Raw genomic sequence first — 22,455 nt, 5'->3', positions numbered from 1 at the left:
AATTAAATGTATTATATCTTATTGTATTTATTTCATTTTATTTGAATGCAGGGTCATTAAAATGAGTCCATATACAAACACATGTGTTGAATTAACTGTGGAAAAACTTGAAGAACAAGGCACTGGAATAAGTAAGCTTTTCTGTTCACAGCTAAATTTCCATGGTAACTAAGGTAGGATTGCGTACATTTTCTTTCGTGAAATCGAGTCATGGATAAACTTATCCAGGTAATTCAGCTTCAACCGATTCATCGCTAATCCTGGCTAAATTAAGCCAGGATAGGTGTTAAATCCAGGCATAACCCCTAATTCTGCTTTCGTGATTCTGCTTTCAACAGGACTCAACCAAGACGGGACCTTTATTTTGAAAACTGCTTTTAATTAACTTTCCAGGTTAAGTAAGGCTTTGAAATGTTCTGTAAAGGCTTAAAGTGATTCCTTGTGTCTGTTTCAGGAGGAAGAGGAGGGCTCTGATGAAGACTGTGTGAGACAGCGGAGCCCCAGACCGCAGCCACACACATCCAAGCCTACCAAGTGTTTGTCGTCTGACGAATCTCTTCATCTGCCTTTCCACGAGGTGTCCAACACACCGCTGGTGTCCCCACTGGAGGAGGTCAAAGGTCTCCAGCCTCATGTTGTGGCTGTGGCGACACTACACGAAGCCTCCAGGTGTGCCGTGCATTCCAATAACTTGACTACTACGTTAAGCCTAATCTATTCTACAGCATGTTGTACAACGTCAGTATCATGTCAATATCATGGTTCCAAAACTAGGTTGAACTCATAAGAATTGAATCTACAGTAGGGAGGATCAATATTATGTCATCAAAAATGATTTTTTTTTGGGGGGGGGGGGGGGGTGCTCAGCTAGATAGAACTGATCTCTACACTACCATCTAGCAAAAAGCTGAAAAGCCTTCAAGTACCATACCACCGTCAATACATGTATTGCCACAGCTTCGGCCATATATTGGTAAACATTGGCTATTTTCCTGTCAGTTGCTGTATTTTTTTGTGGCAGCAGACCACCAGTATTACATTCTACATGCATCGTTAAGTGGCTGCCTTTCCTCCTTAGATGTGAAGCCATATTTTGGTGTATCGTTGTCCACTTTGTGTTCTTCACATGAACAAATACATACTGGATGGTTAACTACAAGAACCATAATGTCACTAATCTATTCTGGGCATGTCATAGTACGCAAACATTCTGCAAAAATGGTAGATAGGCTATATAGGGTTTAAGTGGTGAATACATTCCTGGATACTCCTTACAGTGGAAAAACCAGGAGGCTCGCTACTCACTTAAAAATGCTTCAAATCTTTAAGTTTGTTTTTCATGATTTTTCTATTAGCATTTTGGCTCAGCACCAAAGATGGAGGATGTGTGTTATGTTTGTCTTTGAATACTCCTCTTACTGTGCCATAGGTCTGAATTACTGGATCACCACAGGACGACCAGGCTGGAAAAGCGTCGGCTACACCAGGTGCTCAGAGAGTTTGAGGAGCATTTCTACACTCATACTGGCCGGTAAGCATTCCGGAGTTTCATGTAACCCGGCCAGCACTGTACACACAAGACACAGGCACTCCCAACCTCTTCTAGGTTTTTTTGGCATTTTATTTAGTCTTTTAATAAATTCAGAACATTTGGTTTTTCATATTTCAACAATGCCTTTGTGTAAAATAAAGGAAAGAACATCCACGATAAAACAAAAAGTCCCATCGTTAATGGTACAACAGCGTGATGCACACTTACTTAACGAGAACACAACACAGAGAGAAGTACTCAGGAGAGAGAGAGACAGAGAGATGGAGATAACTGCTCTGAACTGTACACATCTTTTCATACTGTACACGTTAGCAGTTCTCCAAAGTAAAATACAATGTTTTTTATTTTTTATTTATTACAATACACACTGTACAAAGCTGAGTAAGGCAACACAGGGGCTATTGACCAGTTATGGGATCTGCTGCAGTTTGTCTGGAAATTATAATTAAAAAAAAGGTTTTATATTTTCATCTCTATCTTCTGGCCTCACTTTCTTTTTTTTTCTTCTTCTTCTTCAAGGCCTTGTCAAAAGGAGGACCGTGGACCAATGGCAGAGGAGTACTGCCAGTACAAGAACCTCAAAGCAAAGCTCCGTCTACTGGACGCCCTGCTCAGTAAACAACAGGACTCAACCAAGACAGGTTGAGAGTCACTCACAGTGGGACTTTTATTTTGAAAACAGCTTTTACGTTTTCCAGAAACAAAAACTGTCAGGCCTGTCAGAAGCTGGTGTTTCATGCCATGCTTATGTTGATGCACTTTAAATCACATTTGACCCTGGTGTCTGCAGCGATGGCAACACAAGGACACGCCAGAAGAACTGCTGGTCGCAACAGCAGATTCTAGTCCCTAAAACACACCCCTTGTTGTACATGACATTTTTATAACATCCTATTATAAACTCCATGTAGCACTAGTCCATCTCATGACATGACAAAATATACCAATAACCAAGTTGTTGTTAGTTACATGTTAGCAATTTCTAAGCTCATGTATTTTATGGCACTTTGTTGCTTTCACATTTTCCCCGTGCCAAAATACTGCTTTTGTACAACATGGTACAGAGTTGATGTGGAAACACTGCATTTTTTTCTTGTAAAGTGCGATCTTGGCAAGAGCATCTTAAATGTTACACAATCAGTCAGACAATCTCATAGAATTGTTGTGCATGTCAATTAGCTTTTTAGTTATACATTGTGCTATGATATGCAATAGGAATTTCATAGTTGATATGAATTGTGACAGTTCAAGTTACATGTTTTAACTGGGGGGGGGGGGCATTGTACTGTAAATGTTGGCATAGTAGTGCAAGTTTCTCCTGCAATCCAATCCCTCACTCCTTCGTATTCTTTTGTGAGTACAGTTAATTTCCCCCCTAAATGCCATTCTTGACAATGTTCAGAGTGTTTGACATTGTGCACTTCTGGTTCATATATTTATATATATATATATTATATATATTATATATCAATAAAAAATAAATATTTTTTCACACTTACTCTGCTAAACACAGTTTATGGTTCTACTTTGTTTATCTTTCCATCAGCTAGAATAAGTAAAAAAAAAAAAGATAATACAAAAAAGTGTTTAAGACAGGTAGCTATGGTGGAGGTACTGACAGTTTTCAAATTCATGCTGCACAGAACTGCATCATGCTTAAAAGGTTACTAATGGTTAGTGTATAGTTTCCACTATTGGTGAACACACTTTCAGAAGCTGTTGCATTAGTACTGTAGTTTTATGACTCTACGGTTGTGTGTGTGTGTGTGTGTGTGTGTGTGTGTGTGTGTTCTATACCTTTGGTGTAAAAGAAGACCGAAAGAACATCAATGCTGCAGCCCTAGGAAATTGTAGTACCAGTCCCTGCCACAAGTAGGAGATAAAAAAACCTATGTTGGTCTGCCCTGAAATTACAAACGGAACATTTTTATAGAAAGGCAGACAAGCAAATTAAAAAGAACACAAGTGTCTGTCCACATGGACAGCGGTTGACCAATAGAATATCAGTCCAAACAGGTCAAGGTCGTTGAGACTGAGGGATGACAAATAAAAAATAGATACATAAAAAAACAGGGAATGAAATTAAAACAGCGAACACATGCAAGGAGGGAGAGAGCGGGCATTTATGTGATTAGTATAGTTAAAGGGTTCAGTCAAATAGCCAGAGTTGGCTTGACGCGATGGACATACAGATTTGGAGGGAGGGATGGATTGACCAGTGTAATGTCTCTTGATGGATGGTGTGTGGTATTCTACTTTAATGCCTGTATGAGATTGTATTTTTTTACGTTAATCTTGCTAAATGGAAAGGAGAATCAAGTTTGTGTTTGTGTTTTGTGTCCACCTTCCTCTTGTTTTTTCTCCACAGTTGTCTTCCGGGGGTGATGGTCCAGATGTGTACTTCTGCCATCAGCCAAATCTGATACTTTGTGTCGCTCTGCTCCGTCTGAGCATGTGTGAGTGTAACTATACTGTGTGTGTATCCAAGAGGTCCGCCCCGCCCCCTTTACCCTCCGTCTTCCTCCTCCTGCCCTCCTCATCTTCCCAGACCTCCTTTAGCGTCCCACGCTGATGTTGCAGGTCTTGCAGCTAGGGTCCTTCTTGGCACTGGCCGTGGAGAGGCTCATCAGCTGGTGGCCGCTGATCTCGGCCACCGTGCCCAGTGCCAGGTCCACGGGCTCCGTGAAGATCACCTCCAGGTTCACGTCCGCCGCGTGGCGGAACACCAAGCCTCCCCCGCCCTCTTCGTCCCGCTCGCAGGTGAGGAAGCGGTTGTTGGCGATGTCGAGCAGTGGCAGCCGCTGCTTGCAGAAGTCGTCCCCGGGTGAGCCGCGCGGCGCCAGCACCAGGATGACATAGTGGTATGCCGTGTACATGCAGTAGAAGTCCCCGAAGTACAGGTTTGTGTCGGGGTTGAAGAGCACTTCGGCACGCACCTCGAAGCGGTGGCGTCCATACGGTGAGTCCTGCGGCGTCTTGCCTGTGTTGAACTCTGTGTTGCAGCTGAAGAAGATGCCCTCTAGTTTTCCACTGATGGGCGAGCCATGGCTGCCGCTGTTGTCTTTCACCGATGGCATCATCTTATTTCCCTGCGCCTCCCTGGGGTGGGCGGACAGTCAGACACATTAATTATTATGGGGCATCATCCTCCTGTAAACATTAATTACACCCAAGCTGCATCTACTTTTCTGCTTTGATTTCACTCTTTGTCTATGCTGCCTCATCAAGGTAAACTAGCAGTAATTAAGTGTACCGCAACATTCCTTTGTTATTATAACAAACTCTCAGACAGACAAAACACAGCATTCACAAAGCTCCCTGCTTCAAATGAATAGATACAAATGTGTGTGCGCTGGAGGCGGCTGCTTATCTTCCCCTTCTACATCTGAGATCTGTAGCTCCAATTATGAATTGCTGCTGCCACTTTAAAGGCTGTCATTATAGTTCTAATTGTTCTGACTTATGGAATGAACTCTGCTCCCACCCTGGTCACAGTAGTGGAGGCTATGTGAACTTCAGATAATGTAATGTCCACAAGGGGGTGCTGTTTGACAAAGGCGTTTTCTACTATAGCAGTACTTTATGCCCCAGCTGCAGTGAAAGTCAGAGAACTCACAGTGTGACTGACGTCATACAGCTCTAACAAAAGAAAGCTCCATAGTGGAGTAAGCAGAGAGCATGACAGGATGATGGGAGAGAGGGGAATACCACTGGAGTAGTATAGCAGGGACCAAGAAAAGGAAATGCACTACCTAAATGCATGACTCAAGCAAACCACTAAAAATAAGCTACTCCTCCAGACATACCATGTAGTATGTCATCCTCTCCAAATGTACTGTACTGTATGTCTCTCGCTGATACTTGGTTGTCTAACATCTGAACTGAAATCATCACAGACTTAAAGAGTTTTTTTCTCCCACGAGCATACAGTATTTGTGTCATATTGTCTGGAGAAATTACACCAGGCTTTGGTCCACTGCAAGAAAAGCCCCAGGGACCTTGTTTGCTACAGTAAGATTATGTGCCGACTGCAAAAAAAAAAAGAAAAAGAAGGGGACAAAAGGAAGAAAAAAAAGTAGTAGACTCCACACACATGCATTTCAATTTCAAGCTGTTCTAACAGGAACAGTGCAATAATTAAAAGTTAACCGTGTCCAGGATACAGTACATCCTGTGAGTGGTGTAATTTATCGGTATAGTAATACATTGGGCGTGCTAGCAGATTACTGTTGGCAGCAGAACAGCAGGTGCAGTGTGTTTGGGATTTGGGATTTATGGAGCTAATCCTAAACTTGCATTGGACATGATTTTATGCATTGTTCTGTAGACTGTCCACATGACACAACACAGAACTTCGAGCCGATAGGGCGCTACACGTTTGTAGTATGTAAATCTGTTCTTTTCAGCGAGCGACACAATCGTACTACGGCGCATCAACAGCTTCAATCAACAGCATATCACTAGAGAGCACAGCTTGACTATGACAGCTGTCTCTGAATGAGATGCTATTCAACCATTAAACATGCATACAGACTGGAGTAGTTTACTAATGGCAAGGACCTGCAGCACACCATGTTCCCATGAACAAGCCAACTGTGTTAAGTAGTGATTCATGCAAACTTTGAACGGTGTAATTGTAGTTTCTCTGTGATATTTCCTACACGAATAGGCTACATCAACGTTTCAGTGTGAGAAATGGGCAACATTGGAATAACATAAAAGTGTAGAGATCCAATCAATGTGCTACATTGGAACTCATGTTTTACAGAGCTGAAGCATTAGTCATTGTTGTGTGTGTGGAAAGGCTTCAGGTTGAGCTAACCTTACAAAAAACGGAGGCAGATGGTGTAAACATAACAAAATATAACAAGTCGGCTAGTCAATAAAAGTTGTAATCAAACAGATTAATTTAAAATAAATTCCAGTAGTTCCCCTATTGATTGCTTTGATTGAGTGAGGGATTCATTAGTTGATAAACAATTCACTCTACTGGAAAACACATGAATTGTTTCAAACAAGGTTAAGGGTACAACAACTTGAGTCCTCTTTGGCTGTGGTTCTATAGATGTAAGTGTGGGCTGCCCACCTGGCATGGTCAAAGTACTCTTTGTTCTGGTTCCTGTAGAAGACAGAGAAACGCAGCAGCCGTCCGGAAATGACCTCTGCCTTCTCCAGTAGCTGTGTTAGATGCACTGAGGAGTAGTCTGGACAGACAGACAGACAGACAGACAGACACACACACACACACACACACAGGGGGGGTATATATTAGATATGCAGTCATGATATTATCATATTGTACCCTATAACAGTGTTTCTATAAGTGCGGTCCAGGACCCCCAGCAAAATGAGGAGCAGTTTAAACACTTTTTTGTCTATTTTAAAAAAATCTTCCAAATCTTTCAAAAGCCCTCCCTTATGGGAGTCCCTGGCACAACATCTTTTCAAATGGGGGTCCACGTCCAAATACGTATCAATTTAGAGGTCCTTGACATGAAAATGTTTGAGCCCCACTGTCTTATAAGACATGATCCATTTTTGTTTAAGTCAATAACACCTAGAAATGCAGGGCTCCCGCTGGCCTAGCGGTCCAGGCGCATACGTACCACATATAGGCTCTGATGCAGCCTGACAGCGTGGCGACCTTTGCTGTGTGTCATTCCCTATCTCTCTCTCTGTTTACTGTCTAGCTCCACTATACACTGCCAAAAAGCCCCCAAAATATCTTTAAAATAATAATACCTAAAAAGGTGTGCTCATACTGCAAATCTCTGCTAGGAGGCATGCCCTCCCTCCATCTTTCTCTCTGTCTGGGGCATGTGATGACAACATTCTGGGTGTGAATAAACACAGGCCAATGGGAGGAAGAAATATTCTGTGATAAAGGATGCTGATTGGTAAAGGGATATTTCACTTTAAAATAAATGAAAAGAATGTAGCCCACGCATTAGAATGTCCTTCTAACGCATAAGGGGGCCGTGATTTTTCCATTACTTAAAAAAAAGTAAGTACAGTACAATATAAAAATGATCAATATCTGTGCATATGTACAGTATGTATGGATATCTACGGTATGTCACTGTCTGCATATCTGCCCAACCAAGGGTGCTGAAAGCATCAAACTCCATCCTTGTTTATCTGCCTGCATGCTCTCTTAAAACTCTACAATTGATCCAGAATGCTGTGGCACGCATGTATGTTTAAGTATTGCCACTTCTATAATCCCTTCAGTGTCTCCCAGGTGCTGCCAGCATCAAATTCAAAACACTAGTGATCTGATGCAAAGCAATCAAGAGCATGGCATCCCCCTACCTGCAGGATATCATCCAGCCCTACATCCTGGACACTTTAATCAACAAACACAGGACGTCTGTCTGACCCTTCCCAACGACAACCTGGCCAAGGCTCCCAATGACCTGGACTCGTCTCCCTCAGATGATCTTGCGGTGTGTCTTGGGGTAAGAGTGCCTGCTACTGTAAGATCCTACTGGATTTCTTTTATGAGGTCTTTCTTAATGGGGAAGCATGAAAGTGCAGGCTTTGGTCACATAGTTGGATATATACGTGTTTCTGCACCAATAGATCAATAAACCTGTTATTGGAAATGCCTTTGCAACTCATGACTTCGCTCAAGCTCAAGCTTTTTATAGGTTGGAGTCTAGACTAGACATTTAAGTCTGTAATCTAATCAATCGTAACTAGCAGCTCAGTCAGGTAGGCGGCTGTTGATGTAAGCAGCTTTCTTGCTTATTGCTTTCCTCACAACAGTCCAGGATAAAAGGCATTTCATCAACATGCCTCCATCATCCACAATCTACCTTCTCTTTCTTTCACTCCCCACCCCCTCTACAGCTCATCGCTTCAACCACTCTAATCAATTCCTCCTCCACCCCGGCTGCGTGCCGTTATCACAAGCCCCTTCCTCCTCTCTCACCCCCCCTGGCTGAGGCACCAGTAGTGCATCAATAACCTCAGCATCCTGACAGCATGCTCCCCCCCCCCTTCTAATCCTTTCTTTTTGCCCCATCAAGACATTCTCCCTCATCCTTCCATCCGTCTTTCCCTCCATCTATCTGTGACACAGTCATCCCTCTCTTGGGCTCTCCCCATCATCTCCTCCCTCCTCTTCCTTGGACAGGCATGGACGACGAAGACAAGGTCAGCGATTCACATTTGCAACGGGGGTCACATCCGTTCTAAAAACTGCTCACTCTCGCGGTACCTTGAGGCAACTTTGGATAAAAACCATCCATCACACGTTGTGTGTTTATAATTCAGTACACCCACATCTCCGGCATGCTCACCGGCAGTGCAGAACTCGATGATCTCGCTCCACTCTGACACGGCGTAGTCACCATCCGTCTGTTTGGACGCAGTCTGGACGGCCACTGTGTACTCGGTGCGGGGGCTCAGGAACCAGTGGCCCCGCACTGTCATAGGCAGGGGTACCGCCTTGGCCACCAGCTTGGTGGGCACATCCTGAAGGAAGGGAGAACAAAGAGAATATAAATATAATCACACAACCAGTGTTGATTTTGACAGCAAATGTTGGTTTTAGTCATATTTTAGTCACTTGAAATGTTTCAGTTTCAGTCTAATTTTAGTCGACTATCATTAGATTTCAGTCGACAAAAAAACTACAGTTGATTTAGTCGACTAAAATGTATTTTTGGCGGGCTGTGATGGCATCAAAATGATTTTCACTTAGCTGCATGCCGAAAATAGCCGATCTGCTATTTTCAGAGCGCAACACCCGAGCGCAACCAAACATAAAATTACTGTCCTTTAGTTCTAGTGGATCTCTTCTCCACCAGTCACACCCAAACATTTTAGTCTAGTTTTTATGTGTTGATGAAATTCAGTATATTTAGTCATAGTTTTAGTCATTATAGCTTAGTTTTTATTTAGTTTTCGTAAGTGAAAAAAGGTAGTTGACAGACATTTTTCGTCATAGTTTTAGTCAACGAAATCAACACTGTACACAACCCATATACGTAATAATTAGAGTGTAGTCCAGTTGAATACAAAAAACTCATTTAACTCCCCGAGCAACGGCGGTACAGTCAGCTATGGAGTCTTGTCCCCACCTTAGTGGATCATTGATTGGACCAGAGAATTACAGGAGCCCCTGCCTAGCAACCGTGGCAGCCTATTAATCCACCAACATCGTCCCTGTGTACCACCGTAACAACACTGGTATGGGGTCTACCTTCACACAGAGCAGAGACAGCAACACTTCCTATCAGGTTTGCTTTTAGCTGTGGGAAAGAAGGCAGGAGGCTGATGAAACTGGGCTGCAAGATTACCAAGCCAGTTCATTAGCCTAACTACTCAGAACTGCTGTCTCTGACCGCCGCTGCTGCAATTATATTCTCTGGGAGAGTGTTGGCTTCTGCCATATTTGCCTATCAATGCTCGGAGCTGGAGCTCATCGTGGAGCCTTTGAACACGGCCTTGTTATGAAGAGTCTAACGAGAATATTACCTCCCTTGTGGAGTTCACTAAGAATCCGTCTTCACTCAGTTTACACCTGTTGTTGTTTAGTGTAAATAATGCAATGCTGTAGTGAAATGTCCTGACATTAACGTTTTGACCCCTGCATAGTATTTCAGTGAATAATTTCACTCTGTAATGTTTTCAATGCCAATATACTCTCCCTTTCAATCGATTTGTGCTTTCAATGTGTTTAGCCCCATATGTGGCACTTCAATCATCAACTTGACACAGCAAGCAATGGAAAAAGGTAAATGACCTCTTGTTCTTAGTGGCAAGACTGATTCATCTCTCTCGTGTTGTGGGAATACTGAGAAGCAATTACTGACGTTAAAAGCTACTTGGGGAAGCCAAAGTATGTCTCTATTCACTATGGATTCAATTATTTTTTCATGCCATATGCTTCCGTTTGTTTCCTCTGAAAAAGTCCACTGTAGAATATATTCTATTTCTTATACCATTATGTTTATCAAAAGTCTGGTATTTATGCAATATATGAACTTGGTGTTCAAAGAACACAAACAATGTAGCCACAATGTTTCGGCTTTCTGCATTGGCTCATTCATTACCTTATGTTTGAACTTGTTGGAGTTCTTGTTCTCCTTCTTGTTCAGGTCAATGAAGTAATGTGTGATGCGCTCCTTGGCGCGCGGCTCCATATCCCAGCAGATCTTGAACGAGTCACATGTGATGTTGCTTATCTTGATGCTCTGGGGGACGGGAAGCTCTTCCATCTCGCTATCCTGGGACTTATTTCCTGGCCACACAACACACAACGAGAACACATCGATGAGAATAGAAAAAAACTGGACAATACAAACAATCCCGGACAACATTTGTCCAATCCACAGCCTCAAAGAGGTATGCCGATATAATCTTGTGACCAAATGACTCCACTGCATCAACTCTGAGAAGCCTGTTAATAGATACATTACTCGGCGAAGGCTGCATGGAATAGGTACAGTAACTAACTTGTAATATTACCTCATTTATCTGGCTGTAGCCATCTTTCTTAATATAAGACTGGAAACGCACAATGCCTCTGCAGTGGCTCAGTCATTATGCCTTTGTGCCATAGAGAGCACTCACAGTAGGCGACACATCTGCCTCGTTTTTTCATAGAGGACTTGGCGTCACACACACACACACACACACACACACACACACACACACACACACACACACACACACACACACACACACACACACACACACACACGTTGCCATAGAAACACATTAATCCCCTCCATACCTATCAGTGGAGCAGCACATGCTGGTATTAAATATTTCAAACACGACTGTACCTCCTCTTTCTACTACACAGAGATGGTATTGAAAAAGCCTCAGCCTTCGAAATGACAGGCAATAGTCTAGCAGCTTAGTCTACTACATGTGACAGCATCGGTACATTTGGAAATGTAGAAAGTGAAAGGAAGAGGTTTAGCTCTTTGGATCTGGGTAATTCTAGCTTCACTGATGTGTCATGCACCACCTCGGGTCTTTCAGCAATAGTGTTAGCGGGGTAGCCTTGGTGGAATTGGGCTTTTACACATAGCCAATTGCCTGAGACAATACACTATAACCCGTGCACTGCTGTGAGATAAGTAGGTTTCATGCAGCCCAGACCTGCACCCTACAGTGCACACCACACACAGCATACGAAATACCAAAACAAGTGCCTGAATACAAGCTTTGTAGAATCGCGATGAATATAGACTTTGCTCCATGCTAATATACACCCACTTGGCATGGCAACAATGTGTTTGCTGTGCTGAGCCTACATCTAAGAATGAATATGAAACAAGACCATGGAATTCCGGCGTAGTGCGCAATGCCATTAGATTCCAGAGAATAGACAATGGGGCGAGCAGTGGAGCATGGAACACCCATCTCCACTCATCAGCTTAGAGAAGAGCTGATAAATGAGTAACTCCACATAATTGGGTAGTATGGAGCATTCCCTCTTCATTCATTTGTTTAGGGAACAGTCAACCAGAAATGCCTACATTGCTTTTTGAAAGATGAAAACCGTTTGAAACAGCCCTGCCTAACTTTTTTATAGCTTGGGCTACATTCTATCGTTAAACCAGTGGGTCAAATGACCCAAAATGACCCAAGTGAAAAACAAGTCCCTCACCTACTTTTATCCTCCTAATCACTGGTTAGCCAATTAGCAGGACGTAATCTAGAATAGTAATCTTTACCTAAAAGATAGGTGACAGGTCACACAGTCACTATGCTCCTCCAGTCCAAAGTCCAAAACAAAACAAAACAAAACACTTTATGATCTTCAAAGTTAAGAATACAAAGTGATAAAATAGCCTGCTGTAACTAAACACACAGTGCTTGGATATTAACACATACAGTAGGATCTATTATCTGGAAATGTGAACCAATGTTTTTTTGGTTGTTGGGGGTACGGAATTTGTGAGAGGAATGATAAAAAGCAAACCAGTAATTAGCCTAGACGCAGACATACAATACTGTACATCCTAATCCTGAATTATGGCTGGCTGTCTGACCAAGTTACCGAGTTATGGGTCATGGTTCAGACTGAGAGCTCCAATACAGGACACAGTAGGGAAACCATTCTGTCTGGACAGCCAAGTCAGTATGACCTGTACTGTACAAGCCTGTGATGTCAACCTCACAGCACCCCAGCAGGTATCCAGTGTCACTGGAGAAGGAAAAGACTTGATGACAGTCTTCGACAATTGATTCAGGGTGGGAGATTAAATTAGAATGTCATGAGGGGGGAGGGGGCCTCCACTGCCTTGTCTAACAGCTCTACAACAATAAGTAATAATAATAATAATAATAATAATAATAACATATTGTAAAGCTTATACAATTATAATAATATCCTTGGTTTCTCCATCTGGCTGCAATACAAGCAGAATGATAAAGAACACAGAAATGCAGAGTAATATTGGTATTAAAGGACAATCAATACCACTGTCATTCACAAGCTCATTCTGTCTTTCACATCTTTGTGGGATTTAATATCTCTGACTGGTGTCCTGATTCACTCTGCAGGCAGCCATGACCTTTTCACAGTACCCATCTTGTGTGGACTGCAACTGAATACCAAAACACTCATATATCAAACCACCTTCATGTGTAATGTAACACAGCTTCAGAAACAATGTTAGCATGTTGTGAGGTGCTGCTGCAAGAAGGGTTATGGCTGAGGACTGGTTAGAAGTTGGAGAGGCAAGGAATAGTAGCCTTAACACAAGCAATAAGAGGAGGAAAACCTCAACAGATAACTAGCATACAGAAGAACCTGAGGACTGCTGTGAATGACGCTGATGCATTTGCCTTACATGAATTTGCAACCCCCCCCCCCCCCCCAAATAATAATAACAATAACAATAATAAATAATAAATAAAATGTTCAATTAGTTATCTCTGCTATCCATTTTTGTGCAAATCCAAGTCTATTGAAGAGAGTCAGTCTACTCGCCAACTGGCACTTTCTTAGAGCCAGAATGCTGACTCTTCATCTGTTTACAGTAAAGCTTGCCTACAGTAGTTAACCTACAAATGGAGGGGATTTACAAGGACACTGCAAAGCCATGCCCAACAGTGATGTAATCAGTGGGAAAAATATTTGATGTCAACACTCCAGGCTGGCTACAGCTCGCTGCTGGGGAGAAATCAAAGGAAACCCTTGTGAGAGAAACCCAACTGTGTAAAAGAACTCTCCATGCCCAGATATCCACATCAACAAACTGTCCTGTTGCAACAAACCCAAGCCACACTTTATTCCAGGTATTAAGCTGAAGTAAAATAAAATGTCTTTATTAAATAAATCAACCATTTCTTGGGGCCTCATATTTATCTTTAAACTGCAGTAAGTAGGCCTTTCAACATTGTGCCTTTCAATTCTCTGTGATTATGTGTAACAGGGTAGTTCTGCCTTAAGCCATTCAAACCAGGAAAGCAAGCATCTGTCTCATTCTCTATTCAAAAATAGCAGATATACAAGCTCACAGCGTGTCAGTTCATGCCGCGCTGCGAGCTTGTACATCTGCTATTTTTGAAAAATCTTGAAATAACTACTGGTTTAGAAGGCATTTGTAGAATCGGCCTCAGGTCTTAATGGGGTAAGAGCAGAAGCCTAATATATCCCTTGGCCGGGGTGTGTGTGTGTGCGTGGGTGTTCCCCTTTGCATGAGCGGTAGTTATTTTCCCATGCAGGAGACCTTGGTTCAAATCCGGGTGCTTACCGTGGTGCTTACACATAGTACCCACCACCAGGCAGGTAGCATGTTGGTCAGAAAATGCTGACAAGAAATTAAGCTTGTATAGCTGCTCTTTACCCCTGGGACCATGAGTGAAGTTATGGAATGAGGATGGAATTATGGATCCACGTAGGATCAAGGTCAAGTGGCGAGGGAGAAAGTAAAAGCCTCCCGTTCCTCATAATCAGACACAGAGGAGGCATAATCACTCGGTTTGACTTATGTGCTCATTCAGTCTGCTCTCCTCCTTCAGCTAAATGCATAGTTAAGTAGGGAAGTTGAAGAAGTTTAAAGAAAGACTATTGTAGACTAGATAGATAGATAAGACCTTATCCCGCGGGAGAACTTCAGTCACAAGAGGCAGCACAGCACAGTTACAGATACAGAGTAAGAACAAGTACTGTAAGATACAGCAAGAGTACGTGGTCATGGGAGGAATAACATCACAAAAAGCACCATCAATAATAAATAACAGTATATAGCCTGCACTATGCAGAGCACTACTGTAGAAAATATATTTTACAGTATATCTCATACATCTTAAATACATTTTACATCTGTAATACATAGCTATCTCACTAGAGTCGCTGTACCCCAGTTTTTAAGCCGACTTATTTTAACAAATAATATCACTCACCCTTGTATAAAAACATTGTAGGCATGCGTCGTGTTAATTAGGAAAGTGACGCATTGTAAGCTTGTAGATCAGCTATTTCTGCTTACGAGATCAGCTATTTCTATTGATCTATTGATTCTGTATACTTTGTATACTGCTATTGTATACAATTATTAAATATGTCAGTCATTTCTTTTATACCTATTTAAGTGTTTATGTTATTCGTCATATGAGTTTTTTGTTGTTGTTTTTTTTAAATTTCATTTAGATTCATATGTTCCAATGATCAATGACAAAAACACAATTAAATCGTTAATCACAATTATTTGTAATTTAATCGTCAACTTAAATTTTTGGAATCATGACAGCCCTAACAAGTATGCTTATCATGTCTATCTCGCAGCAGGGCCGGGGTGAATTCGGGTCCACATTTCGCTGGGTTGGCAGAGAACCAACGTGCAGAGTGCAGCTAATAGTTGGACATGCAGTGGCAACAGCATCATAAAAGTGAATCACAGCCTGCTGCATTGTATGCCGGATAGACCTCAACAAATGGACCTCATTGGGAACTGACCCTTAGTCTGTGCAAGATCAATGCCACTGTGAGCAAAAGCAGTAGCAGCAGAGTGATCAATAGAAACCTTGTTTACATGCACACAAGAGATCATCCTAATAATCGTTTCTGCCTGATGAGTCCAGGGATATTGGTTTGATTCACTACACCAGCAAAATAAGGACCAGTTTAACCTGACTTTAACCCTATTTTATACTTTGGCTAACAGCCGATCTACAAGCATGTCATGATGTGACGTGTCGTAAGCTTGTATCATCTTCTGTTTTCAAAACATTTGGAAAAATCCTGGAAAATTGTGGAAAAACTTTTATCTTTTCAGAAGGGTTTTCCGTGGCCTAATACATATCAATACGGGGTCTTGACATGAAAATGTTTGAGAAACATTTATCTAGACCAGTGGTTCTCAAAGTTAGGGTCTGGCCCGGGGAACCCCAGGGGTCCTTGAGGGTGTTCCAGGGGATCCCCAGCCAAATGTGTTAATATAGCATCAAAAATATGTTTAACTAATATTCATTGGCTATTTGAAAAAAGCCGATCACTTTTCAGATTGGAGTCTGCGGCCAAATGCATATCTATTTATATACAAGTTTGAGAACCACTGGTCTAGACTAGACAACAAAAGCACTCATGGTACTGCAGTAGGCAGCAGAGAGACAGACTAGCAGTCTGTGTCTGTCTTGAGTGAGAGTGCTGGTACATACTTGAAGGCCCAAGCTTCTTACTTTAACCCATTAAGACCGGGAACGCATCTGTGTCATTTTAAGTTGTCTTTGGCTATTTTTGGTGAAATGCCGGATAGACCCACTATCACTCAGTGCCGCACTATGAGCTTGTTTATCTGCTATTTTTAAATAGCCAAAGTATAAAAGAATGGTTAAGGTGGTTACACAGATGCGTTCCCGGTTTGAATGGGTTAAAGATTACTTATTGATGCGGGCTGCTAGTATTTCAAGGGAGACAGCAGCACTGATACCGCTGTGTACAACTATATATAATAAGGCACTTACTTTCAAAATCCATTCTTTCGTCTAAAATTGAACCGAGCATTATGTGCAGTGTAGCAGACAACTGATAGGCATCGAGACAAGTCGGCCTTTGAAAAATCTCATTTTTGTTCCTACCCCTGTTCATGCAAGTCTAAAGACCGAGACCATACAGAGAGTGGAAAGTGATGGCAAGAGTAAAAAGAAAAAAATCTCTGTCATCTTGGCTATGTAGTCTAGAGTTCAGCCCCTCTCCTGTCTCCTGAACAAAAAGACATGAAACTCAAGAAAGACATAGTAGCTGCAAAAAGGACTGGTTTGAAAGAAACACATTACTGTAGAGGAGTTCTGAATGTAATCACACCTTTCCTCGCAAATGAATTGAACACCTTTTGGAGAGACAGTATAAGGAAGTTCTCATTTCTTAACTTGGGATGAGTCATTTTCTATCTTTAGCATAAAAATTTGCCTTCCCTGATAAGGGCATGTGAAAGCCCTCAATGGCCCTCTATGGCAGAAAGTCTCTCCTGTGGCACTGGATGATAGAACACTGGAACATTGGAGCTCCACCAAGTTTTTGAATTTAATTACACAGTAGGCCTATCTTCGACATACGTTTAAAAGGGTTAAGTAAATCCATACTTGGCCGGATCAAGCATATGAGAGAAAGGGGCTGGGAGACCTTTCATTATCAAAGACTTGCACAGCAATAAACCACAAAGGCGTACATTATATTCCACTATGCTCTGCATAACTGCATTAACTTACTTGATATGCATTTTAGACAGCAGGTTTATGGAAGAAATGATTAAACCTGTGAGGTCTGGCAGTGAGGTGACAGCAGTATTTACTGTGTCTCTCACTAGCATTGTCATGAAGCAATTGCCAAACATAAAATATAGGGAAGCTACCATGCCCGCTTACTCAGGAATGATACTAATGTGGCCTGCCACTGTACTATGTGGGTTAATTTGTAGCCAGGTCGCCTGACTGATTTGGTATGACAACAATTATTAAGGACTTACATTCTGAAAGGCTGTGGCATTTACGCTCCTATAGAGTGCAACAGCTCTCTGACCCATAACCTGCTTCTCATCAGATATTTCCGGAGAACTTTGCACTGGATTTAGGATAAATTAATAAAATCTGCTCTGTAGCAAACAAAGGCCACAAATCAACAGTTTTGATGTTTTTGAACCACACAAGGAATATAAAGTAAAAGAAAGGCAGCTTAAACATTTACAGTTGAGATATTAATAGGTATAACTTATATTGTAGAAGAAAATATTATGCTTTTGTTATCCACAGACCTTATTTTCTGCATAAATCAAAAACCCAATGCTAAAAAGAATTTGAAATCTGTCAAGGGAACCCATTGCAAGCTCACTTTCGTTTTTAGACAAAAGACCAACATTGGGAGCTATGCCTTTTGCTTTAAAGTTGTGATATACTGTATATTACGACAGTACATGCCATCATCTAGCAATTGGTAGGCTCAAGACAGGGAGCTTTTCTTATATCAACTTGAGAGAACTAGTTAGTGATGTATAAACCCCTATAGCCCTATTTCATTCTTTGCGTAGCACTGTAATCTAAATAACAGATCTATAGGCTCATAAAATTGTGACGCCTTGTGAGCTTGTAGCTATATCTGCTTTGTGTGCCGAAAATAGGGGGACGGCAGGCTGAACGTGCCGTCCTTCTGTGTCACATTCACAAAAGCCAAAAAGAAGGTACCCCAGCGCACGCACGCACGCACGCACGCACGCACACACACACACACACACACACACACACACACACACACACACACACACACACACACACACACACACACACACACACACACACACACACACACACACACACACACACACACACACACACACACACACACACACACACACACACACACACACACACACACACACAGAGCTTGGTTACAGTAACGACAGCCATCCGTCATGGCAACTTAATAATGTCGGTGGCAATGGCACGAATGACTTGAGAGATGTGCACTGTGTATTCAATTATCCCACATTGATACAAAAACAAAATGGCGGCCTCAGTTGGCCCTGTGAGGGGCAATGAAAAAGAAGATATCTCATACTACTGTATGACAGCCATTTCATTACCATGTTCTCTGAGCTTTACCCCACCAGTGACAGAACAGTTTAGTCACATTAGCAGATTCAGTAACACCCTGATATTCACCATTTGGGGTACAGCACTAACCAACAATACCAGGTACACTAGGATACAACCAGGATACAACACTACCCAACCAGGGTACAACACTAAACAGGATATTCTGTAACGCTATGCAACTAGGCCAGGGTACAATACTGACCATGGTACAACCCTATCCAACCCTATACGTACTCTACACACCATTTCCCCCAAAATAGAGTCTGACCCATTGTCAGCCTTCTGATTGGTCCCTGACTGACTAACCAGCAGGCTCTTTCTGCCTTGTTCTACCCTGGTTCCTCCTTATGGTTGTTTATGTGGAATTTTCTAAAACATTAAAAAACATAATTTATGCCGAGTCACTACTGCACCTGAGATGTTCCTTTTTACTGAGACCAAGTTTAAAATAAGAATTGAATACACTGAATATCAACACGAAGCAAATTAAACACCTGTTATTTCAATGCTAGTGGATGGAGAGAAAGGATTTTTGTCCAACCAAGAAACAGTAACCAATGGGTGCGAAGAGGGGCACAACCACGGACGGGACTTTACAAAGGGTCAATTCAGAATGTACCGTAAGCCTACCGGACGTAGGCTACTTGAGTTTAATCAGGGTCAGCAAAGCAACAGAAGCCTCTCATGTGAAGAATGAAATATTTATGATTTGGAGGATATATTTAGAAAGCTCAGTAGAACTAAGTTGAATAGTATAGTGGGAAAATGTGTCCTTATAACCCAACTGGCTAAAGGGTTATAAGAAAGTAATTGCTTCTCATGTCCAAGGAATCTTGAGTAGACATGCATTTTAACACTTTGGGCTATGGCACGGAGGCAACCTCATGTGACATGAGTTATCTCTGGAGAACATTTAAACTGACAGACTGATATGCATCAAAGCAAGTGGTTGGCAGCTTCAGGGTATCGATCCCAGACTACATCGCCCACATAGACAGATCTCTACGGTAGTATGAATTGGTCTAGACTACAAAATCCAGTTAGGGCTAGGTTTAATGTCGACAGCAAGCCACAAATCAACACCGTCAGTGTACATATCTATAGGGAAATCAGACGATAATGGAACAATGCTTGAACTGTACTGGCTGGAAACGTAGTATCCTGTCCACAAACCACATTGCATTCAGAAAGACCTACGTCCTTTTCTATTCTTCGCCTGAAGCTGTACAGAAATGGTGGTTTGTGTTGCTCTATAAACAAAAGGGTATGTGGGTGTCTCAAGGACACTATTTACACCAAAAGCTTGACTGATAAATACGATGTATTGTTGTGCTTCACAGAACAGTCCAGCCAGAAAGCCCTCTAGGCTACTGAACCTGCAGTGGTACAAAGCACAGTACTGGCACTGACAACTAGTGTCCATTAGCTGTGGCCAACGCAAGCCTATTACTCAATTACTTAAATAACAGCTTTAAAATCAAGCCAGCGAAGCACTAAAGGGTTATAAACAGCATCTCACTGCATTGCATTATAAGGTGCAGCTCCGGTAGAAGAGAAGATGAGCCGGTGTAGTAGGTTACAATGGCTGCACTGTGATGTGGGGCTGGCCGGGGCTCCTTTTGTGGCTTAATGAAGACAACCATTGAGGGAGGATGGGTTTTGCAGACAAGTCAACTCTATGTGTTAACCCAGAGAAACAAGCAGCCCTGGTGTGTGTGTGTGTGTGTGTGTGTGTGTGTGTGTGTGTGTGTGTGTGTGTGTGTGTGTGTGTGTGTGTGTGTGTGTGTGTGTGTCTGATTCGGAGATTACACACGTTTCTATGGGTGCAGCCATATTTGAGTCTCTCATCATTTTGTCCTGATGATGACTTGCTATTTTTCCACAATCCAAAATCACTTGAGGGACAGATCTGTACACTGAAAACACAATCCGATTTAGAGACAGACAGTCCTTAATCTATTAATTTATCAAATCTTAGGTGGAGCCTCAACCTATAGTATTTAAGAATATATCCCAACACTTTTGGATTTTTTTGATTAATGTGCTGGGAGTGCCTTTTATCCTAACAATTAGCCTGTTCAATTTACATTCAGAGCCAAGTGCCCCGAGAGGTTTTTTTTCATGGGTTTTAAAGAGACGGTCAATAAACTTTTTTGTATTTATAAATATAAACCAAGCACTGTATTGACTAATTAGCCTAATACGTGAAACCTAAAAGGAGAGGGGGAGCAGCGACCACAGGTACAGATACTGATGGCCTCTGTCCAGCTCCATGGTGCTGAATTAGTGAAACCTCATCGAGGAACAGTAGCCATTGTTTATTATCCCTTTTCTTCATTTGTATTATTTGTGGACATGGGCCTATTAACAATTTTCGTGGCAAGTGTGGTCATTAGGCCAGAGATACTCAAACTGTTTCATTTCAAGGACCCCCAGTTTACTATGCATTAGGGCCATGGGTGGACCCCCATAACTCTGAGTGTGTGTACAAATGGAACCAAATGGAGCAGTTAGGGTTCATTATTTGGTTCCATTTGTACACTCTCAGAGTTACCAGTATTTTAGCTGGGGACCCCCTGGAACCCCCTCGAGGACCCCTGGGGGTCCCCAGACCCCACATTGAGAACCACTGCATTAGGCTACTCAAAAACATCTAAAGACCCTCTCTGCTATTCTACACACGCGCCAGCGCACCATCCATCTGGACAACCGGACCATAATATCATCCCCTTCCAATACACAATAATACCTGCAGCGCCTCTGTTCTGACATAATGTGATTGATAGCAGGTTAAATAAAAAACAATACAGTGTATGCATAGAATACAATGAAGTGTGTAGAGCACGGCGATGCTCTGATCCTTACCATCTCGTTCACATAGCTGTATGGCGTCCAAGCTCAGGTTCTTGATCATGCCCTCGCACGGACTCAGAGGACTGGTGATATTGTGCGCAAAGCCTGGTACCTCCATCTCCGCAGATCAGATGAGCCTGGATAGATGGATGGGATGCTGATAGTCAGAATATCTCTTTGTTTCCACCGCAGGATCTGCTACTATGGGCTGTGGCTCCGTTCACATTCAACTAATGAAAAGCGAGTACAAGATGGATATAATAGAAAGACTGCCCGCCCCGGTCTCTCCAGTCCGTTCCCTTGTCTTCGTTCCCTCGCCTCTCTGTTGGGTGGTGGTGCGGTGGAAGGCGCGTCAGCAGCGCGTCGTCACAGCAGCACACACACACACACACACACACACACACACACACTCACTCTGCCAATTTGAGGCTGCAACGTGAGGACTTTGCCGTTTCCATCGACACGGACCCGTCGAATGCAAAGCGAAACTAATTGTGTGTTTTTTCCTGCATGGGCTTCTTCTCGGTATGCGATGCAGAGCTCTCGGAGCTACAAGTGTGTGTGTGTGTTGTGCCCAGATCCCCCCGCAGGACAGTTGTACTGGATTAGTGATGAAGGGCTCCACAAATTCTGTGTCATCTTATGTAACCAGATTAGTCCGGTGGCGGTGATTCCCCCTCGGGTTTGTTGTCTATCCAAAACAAACACCCGTCCTTTCTTTATTTGCCGTTAAACATGAATGATCCCACACATCATGGCCATGCTGCATGCAGACAGACAGGGGCGCAGGTGCAAGTGGACCTCACATAATTAGGTGGGACTGAAGGATCCTCTCAATTGCCTGACAAAGAATAATGTGTTTAAAATGATCTTTCCTAGGCTACACCAATCATTTTTACACGCACTTTGGAGTATAATGCAATGGGCTGTAGGACTAACACAAGAAGTGCTAATCTCACGTTAGACCGAATTTCGCTCGCGTTTCTGGG

The 22,455-nt window shown here is 42.5% G+C and overlaps 1 protein-coding gene and 1 pseudogene across 2 annotated transcripts in view; one reads left to right on the top strand and one right to left on the bottom strand.

The window, feature by feature from the left end:
• LOC311059324 (protein FAM13A-like) overlaps positions 1 to 3,011 on the top strand; it is a 53,723-nt pseudogene extending 50,712 nt beyond the window's left edge. The window contains exons 18-20 of the transcript XR_014602912.1: positions 455 to 669; positions 1,430 to 1,531; positions 2,072 to 3,011. The product of XR_014602912.1 is annotated as a protein FAM13A-like (transcript). The remainder of the gene's footprint in view (positions 1 to 454; positions 670 to 1,429; positions 1,532 to 2,071) is intronic.
• A 146-nt stretch (positions 3,012 to 3,157) lies between these two features.
• LOC311059325 (phytanoyl-CoA hydroxylase-interacting protein-like) lies at positions 3,158 to 22,027 on the bottom strand. Its single transcript, XM_084077136.1, has 5 exons — positions 21,479 to 22,027; positions 10,615 to 10,802; positions 8,857 to 9,031; positions 6,639 to 6,756; positions 3,158 to 4,651 (listed from the first exon to the last, which is right to left on the bottom strand). The coding sequence occupies exons 1-5, from the start codon at positions 21,582 to 21,584 to the stop codon at positions 4,108 to 4,110; spliced, it is 1,131 nt and encodes a 376-aa protein (XP_083933262.1). The 5' UTR covers positions 21,585 to 22,027; the 3' UTR covers positions 3,158 to 4,107.
• Positions 22,028 to 22,455: the final 428 nt, after the last annotated feature.

Source organism: Gymnoscopelus microlampas, assembly GCF_963454915.1.
Source record: "Gymnoscopelus microlampas genome assembly, chromosome: 13".
Taxonomy (NCBI): Eukaryota; Metazoa; Chordata; class Actinopteri; order Myctophiformes; family Myctophidae; genus Gymnoscopelus; species Gymnoscopelus microlampas.
The sequence above is the reverse complement of the archived record's forward strand: the minus strand, read 5'-3'. Positions and strand labels throughout refer to the sequence as shown.